At 43.0% G+C, this 6,713-nt stretch overlaps 3 protein-coding genes across 3 annotated transcripts in view; 2 read left to right on the forward strand and 1 right to left on the reverse strand.

Moving 5' to 3' along the window:
• SARC_01164 (hypothetical protein) overlaps nucleotides 1-896 on the forward strand; it is an 8,246-nt gene extending 7,350 nt beyond the window's left edge. The window contains exons 16-18 of the mRNA XM_014305124.1: nucleotides 183-287; nucleotides 496-570; nucleotides 717-896. Coding sequence (XP_014160599.1) covers nucleotides 183-287; nucleotides 496-570; nucleotides 717-830 — 294 coding nt within the window. The 3' untranslated portion in view covers nucleotides 831-896. The remainder of the gene's footprint in view (nucleotides 1-182; nucleotides 288-495; nucleotides 571-716) is intronic.
• Nucleotides 897-1,684: 788 nt separating this feature from the next.
• On the forward strand, nucleotides 1,685-4,464 carry SARC_01165 (hypothetical protein; the record flags this gene model as incomplete). Its single annotated transcript, XM_014305125.1, has 5 exons — nucleotides 1,685-2,048; nucleotides 2,155-2,592; nucleotides 2,805-2,932; nucleotides 3,040-3,605; nucleotides 3,782-4,464. 5 exons carry the CDS (start codon nucleotides 1,685-1,687, stop codon nucleotides 4,326-4,328), a joined length of 2,043 nt encoding a protein of 680 aa, XP_014160600.1. The 3' UTR covers nucleotides 4,329-4,464.
• A 121-nt stretch (nucleotides 4,465-4,585) lies between these two features.
• SARC_01166 (hypothetical protein) overlaps nucleotides 4,586-6,713 on the reverse strand; it is a gene marked incomplete at its 5' end in the record, with an annotated part of 2,630 nt that continues 502 nt past the window's right edge. Inside the window, 6 exons of the mRNA XM_014305126.1 lie at nucleotides 4,586-5,057; nucleotides 5,190-5,249; nucleotides 5,347-5,409; nucleotides 5,560-5,631; nucleotides 5,771-5,824; nucleotides 6,112-6,381. Of these exons, the coding sequence (XP_014160601.1) occupies nucleotides 4,929-5,057; nucleotides 5,190-5,249; nucleotides 5,347-5,409; nucleotides 5,560-5,631; nucleotides 5,771-5,824; nucleotides 6,112-6,381 (648 nt within the window). The 3' untranslated portion in view covers nucleotides 4,586-4,928. The remainder of the gene's footprint in view (nucleotides 5,058-5,189; nucleotides 5,250-5,346; nucleotides 5,410-5,559; nucleotides 5,632-5,770; nucleotides 5,825-6,111; nucleotides 6,382-6,713) is intronic.

Consider the following 6,713-nt stretch of genomic DNA (forward strand, 5'->3'; position numbering starts at 1 on the left):
ATATATATATATATATATATATATATATATATATATATATATATATATATATATGTATATGTAGTATATATATATATATATATATATATATATATACGTCAATAAGCTTACGCATATATATACGTAGATTTGTTACGGCCAATTATTGATTGTCTGATGGGACTTGCCATTGTTATCAACAGGTGGTCATGACTCCTACGACTCCCAACGATATGTTTGTACAAACGTATCTCGCGCTCTTACCAGACGATGACCAATCCACCTTCCAGAGAATTGTATTGATGAAGGTAAGCTATTTTGTAGCGATTCATGTCCTCACATGTCGTAAGCTGATGAATCAGATGCACAATGTAATACTGAACAGATTCGTGTGCAGAGATATATGGAAGTGGATGTTGACTGTCAGGCCTGCTCTCTCTGGTTATTTAGGACAATTGCACGTCACATTTCTTGTACTTTGCCTGTTTGTTTATAACTCGTAAAATCTATCTGCAGAGTCTTAAGAAACAAGATGAACAAGCGCTTCTCGCTGCATACACGAAGGCTGCCAACGGTTCATCCATTAGTACGGTATGTAGCGCTGTGAAATATCTTCACTGTTTATTTTCAGACGATACATAAGTAGGGACTTATCTTATTCGCTGAACAGGTTTTATTGTAAAGGCTGGTATATCTTCTTGCTAGCATTGATGTAAGATAATTTACATTTACTGCAGAAGGGTGATGGTATGAAGGTGGAGTCTGACGGAAACCCTAGTGTAAGTGTGTCAGCCCCCGACGAGAGCACGCGTATGAAGAAGATCGAGGACTTCATCACGCGATTCAAATAGCTTGATACGTTGGGCCATTTTGGTCAAAAACAATAAATCTCACTCCTAATGGAAAGTTGGACTCAGAATGCACTTGTCACTTTTGTAATCGAACCTAATTACAAATCGGGAGACTGGTTCGCAATTTCGTAGGACGGTACAGTCAAGACTGCACATCTAGGTCGTGATATAGCAGCATACTGTACAGATTCAAATTCACCTCATTAGATTGCATATTTTTTGCCTATCGCCGATAACACTCAGGGATTTATAGGCTGAGGACGACCTACCGTACAACACTGTATGTATAGGACTAATCTCCGTACAAGATTGCGACCATTAATATATCGTCAGTCGACAAGTCGAGCACTGGTGCTAATGAGGTTTTGGGAACTCTGAACATCGCTTTAGTTTCTTTACAACAACTGCGTCCGCGCGAATTCGTCCTTTAACGCAAGCAACATACGCCATCATGTAAGATAGTGATGCAAATTCACAGCGGCAGCGCCGGCCACATAGGGCATAATCGTAGTTTAATACAGCGAAGTCCCGGAAGGCCCCGCTGTATTATACAATGGTAAAAGTTGCTCTGCCCATCGCCCCATCAAGCAGATATTTATAAAAACTAAACAGCCCACCATATCGTAATCCACCAATCAGAACTCGATTGCATTCCAACGGAATTCGGGATGATCCAACAGTTGAAAAATCAAAACTGCGCAGTTGATCTGTTGAGTTGTATTACGTATTTCAAAGTACGTGAGAAGCCTGTTAAAGAGAGCTTCCCTTGGAAAAATATGATATAAAAATGTACTATTCCTTGGAACGGCTCTCTACATTCGAAGGTTGAATGTACATGATAAGCAACTGCAATAATGGGAGGCACTCTGTCCTCCATTCCTTCTACATCCTTGAATGAGGATGAAATGAATGAATGTTACCCAGATCCGTCGTACCCCAAACTAAAATTCCAAAGTATTGTTCAGAACGGTGATGACTGGGGCTCAGGTGTGCACCGTAGTCCTGCTTCTGTAAACGGAGTACCAATATGGCCCACACATCTCGCTAGCTACGCTCCCGAGCGGAGTACTTTGTACCACAACTTCCAAATGGCGCTCGCTGCTTATCCCGAGAAGAACTTCCTGGGGCAGAGGAGCATTCTGCCAGACAACTCGTCAGGTCCATACAGGTACATTACCTACGCGGAAGGTGGAAAAATTGCGGACGAGATCGGTGCAGGTATCTATCCGAATTTCATTTCCGGCGATGCGCTCTTTTGTATGTTGTGTATTCAAGCTGAACGTATAAAACGCTCATTTGTTTTTCATTGCTGGTTCTGCTGCAGGTTTACTATGTCTGGGAGTTGAACCAAGACAGCGAGTTGGGATCTACTCAAAGAACAGAATTGAATGGACCCTGGCGGAGACTGCTTGCAATCTACACAGTAATCCAACAGTTGCATTATACGACAGTTTTAAAGACATCGATTATATAATACAGCACTCTGAAATGGTTGCAATATTTTTTGGCGAGGACCAAATACAGGACGTACTGCTAGCGTGCCAAAAGACAATCGACCACCCTCACCTACAACTTGCAATCTGTTTCGATGATATCGCGTCGAGTAGATTGAGAGCAGACTTTGCTCGAGTGAATGTGCATCTAACAACACTGGCAGATATTCTGCTTTTGGGAGAGGGAAGTGAGATACCTCACACAATCCCAGCTGCCGAAGACGTTGCAATAGTAATGTACACAAGCGGGTCCACTGGCGATCCTAAAGGTTTGCTACGCAATGCTCGAAGAAAGCTCGTTCATAGAATTTATTATTGATCGCTTTTGTATACAGACTATTTACCCGAATCTCTGCAATACACACATTTGTTACTCAAATTTCATGTGGAATATCTGTATTAAACCTTGCATAAAGATGTATGACTAGTATACTCATTTCAGCGAATTAACTTCCGTAAAATAATCTCACGCACTTGACAGGAGTCGAAATCACCCATGGGAATATAATGGCAAGTCTTCGAGCGTTGGAACTGAACCTCGAAATAAGCTGTGATGACGTCCATATATCGTTTTTACCACTGGCGCATGTCTTCGAGCGACTTGTACAGGTACAATATCTTGAAGATACTCTCACGGTTTTTACTTTAATTTAAGGTATTTTGATTCGTTGCATTGTTCTATTTCATTAAAACTTATCTAATATATTCATATGCAGGCTTTCTGTATACATTACGGAGCAGCAGTTGGTTTCTACGAAGGCCACATACCAAATCTCATCGCTGACATTCAGGAGCTTCGACCCACTTTCTTAATAGCGGTTCCAAGGGTACTCAACCGCATCCACGACAAAATTCAGCAAGGAATTAGTGCTGCTAGCTTTCCCAAACGCTTTCTGTTCAATATCGCGTTCCGTTTACGCGAACAAGCCTTGCTGGCAGGGCTAGACACTCCTCTATGTAACAGAGTTGTGTTCTCCAAATTCCGCGAAATACTTGGCGGTAGAGTGAGGTTTATAGTGTCTGGTTCCGCCCCTCTCGATCAGGAAGTTCATCGATTCTTACGGGTGTGCCTCTGCCCTTGTATCATGACCGGATACGGCTTGACTGAGACTACCGCAGGTTTAACATGTGCACATCCGAAAAGTGTAACTTTAGGCCACTGTGGGGGTCCGCTTCCAGTTTGTGAGGTCAAATTGATAAGTGTTCCCGAGATGTCGTATGAGACAGACAGCGATCCTCCCAGAGGAGAGATCCATGTGCGAGGCAATAATGTGTTCAAAGGGTATGTGCACATTGTAACTCCAACTTGAGCTTGATCATAGATACTATGCGTGTCTCTTCTATTTTTCCAGCAATGTTTCATGGTACAAAATAGACCCACATACCAGTACACACGCATGACACTGTTTGGCATGTGAGTCCAATTTGACACTTCCCTACTGTTGTTGCGATATACAGATACTTAAAGGACGAATACCAGACGATGAGAGTCTTCGACCGCGATGGTTGGTTCTGCACTGGCGATATCGGAGAGTGGAATAGAGATGGCACGCTCTCAATCATCGACCGGAAGAAATCTATTTTCAAGTTGTCACAGGGGGAGTACTTGTGTGCGGAGATGCTAGAGTCGATGTATAGTAAGTGCCCATTCATCGCTCAGATTCTAATTACAGGAGACTCATCTCGCTCATACCCCGTGGCTGTTGTTGTGCCGGACGAGGAGCTGGTCATTGAATGGGCTAGGTACAACAATAAGGTTGGCGACTTCAACACATTCTGTGCTGCTCCTGAGCTTCGTGACCTTCTTTTGCTACAACTAGACGCCATGCACAAAGAGGGTGGTCTCAAAGGCTTCGAACGAGTACCGCGTATTATTGTGGAGTCACAACTTTTCACAATCGACAACGGTCTTCTCACGCCAACATTGAAGTTGAAACGTATCCCTGCTGCTATGAAATATAGAGACGCGGTGGCGGAATTGTACGAACAAAACGGGGGTGATTAAAGGAACCAACACGAATAGGTAAATTACCATCTCTTGCAACGACAAAGGCGAACCCATACTCTACGACAGTGGATTCATGACTGTGGGCATCCTGACAAGTCTACAAAATATACGCTCAAGTATAGCAATTAAACACAAGACATATATTTGACAATGTTGCAGTCTCTCGCTTGTCGTGTTTAATTTATCCAGGTAATTAGTGCCCACTTTATGCAGTCGTAGTATGTGTGAAGGCCGCCTAATTTGTCAAGCCATCCACGCCGTCTATCTTTTTCGTGATAATGAATCTTCACTAAATTCACTATATTTGGTTCTTCGATTGGCGACTTTTGTTCCCTGTGCCAGAAGCACGGTACTGTGTCAATGGCACAGGCTGCCCTTAGGATACAATACTGATGTCACTTCGCTTGATTTATCGATGGTATGTCCATCGCGGACTCTTGCTTTCTTGATGATCAAAGCTGGATGTATGGTGCGTACTTCTCCAGCTATTTCTTCCCGAGATGCAACGGATATTTAACAATATACTCTTCAAATTGAGATTGCGCATCTTGTTCGTGGGTTGTCGTAGGTAAGTTCAGTGGCTGGTTGTTGTCGCATTCATCGAGTCCTATCATACGGGCGCGCGCGCCCGCCAGACGAGCTCGCCCCTGACCGCCTCCTCGACGGGTGTGATTCCGACCGTGGAGCTGATTCTGACTCCGACCTCTGCGATTCCTTTGCAGAAGCCTTTGCAGCAAATTTATGCATATAATTGAGAAAACGATGAGACTTCGTTTCAAATATGGTCAATGAGCGAATTCAGAAAAAATCGTGCATCGCACGAATGCAAAACTATATATTCTAGTGAAGTACACTTACCTCATACAGCACCCGGTAATGTGCAGCGTAATTCTCAGCGTTGTCTAGGTCCTTGCGTGCCTGTGAATATAAAAGATTTTCAGAGAGTTATTTGGTGAAGCAGGACCCTTTACTTCAAGAAAAGTTATACACCAAGAAATCTCTAAATATTTAATACCTTCATGTTCGAAACCTCGCTCTTCTCTGTATCCTCGACATGTATGCGTCGCAATTTTTCCAGCTGTGTGCAAGAAAAACAAGTAGTAGCGTTATTCATATAGATGGAAACATGAATTCCACTTCGACATTGAAATATATTTTATAAGTTCAGAGAACTTAACATGTGCGCAATACATCAGGAAGAGCCAAATTCTATGCTACAGACACTCACCTCGTCGCTATAGGAATCAATCAGCTCCATATGCTGTGAGTTTAGACTCTTCAATTTGATATTTTCTGCTTTCTGAGAAACAGAAGAAATGATAAGGTTCAAATACAACAATTATACAGATGCCGCGAAGCCGATAAATATGGAGAGAATAACGAAATGCTTGCGCAATGGTGTCCAAAATTTGATTTATAGCACACCAAGCGACACTTACCATAGTGTCAAAGTCATCGGCTACCAATTTCAGTGCGTACGTCGTGTTTTCTACCTGTGGAACGTTGCCGAAGTATGGGCATTGAATTAATATATACTCGAATGTGCAGAAAATGGGGTTTGAATGATTGCTTCTGACCAGCATCCTCTTCAATACAGGAGAAAGGCTTCCGACAAATCGATGATATTCTAATAATACCAGACAATATCTAAGGTCAAACTCATCGAAAACGGCGTGCACCGAATCGTAGAATGTGCTCATGCGCGCCAAGTAGGACCAACTCAGAAGAATATATTGGCAGCTTAGTACTGGGAGTACATGGGCTTAGAACAGAGGCATACCTCCTCTGTCAAATCATCCACTTGCACTCTCAATCCCTCATTTTCTCGTTTCAAATCCCGGATAAGTTGCAGTTCCGCATTTTCCCTCGCCTCTGCACGCGCATCGACTGAGTGGCCGTTCTCATCCACTCTAGTAGTAGATGGCAGTCTTTCTCTCGGATCGCTTCTCACACGCTTACTTGCACGACCACTGTCGGCCCCCGGTGTGTGTGCCTGGGGAAATGACTTGCTGAATTCTCGCTTCGCAAGCCTTCCTCCATCCTCGTTACTCTGGTGGAAGGTTTGGTGTGTGTAGCGTTAGCAAATACGCAGCGATATGTTTATCACTATAATAGGATTTGGGCTGTAACCGGCCACATACATACTATATTACTCGACGGATACTGAAAGTAGAGTTGCCATACAAAGCAATATATCTTCAGTGGCGATACTAGGCATCATCACCACACACTGGCAGTGCAATACTTGTGTGCGAATAAAGTATACCTTCAGTTTTCAGTAATCGATACATACATCCACGTATACATACACACACATATATATATATATATATATATGTGTGTGTGTGTGTGTGTGTGTGTGTGTGTGTGTGTGTGTGTGTG

Source organism: Sphaeroforma arctica (assembly GCF_001186125.1).
Source record: "Sphaeroforma arctica JP610 unplaced genomic scaffold supercont1.44, whole genome shotgun sequence".
Taxonomy (NCBI): Eukaryota; class Ichthyosporea; order Ichthyophonida; genus Sphaeroforma; species Sphaeroforma arctica.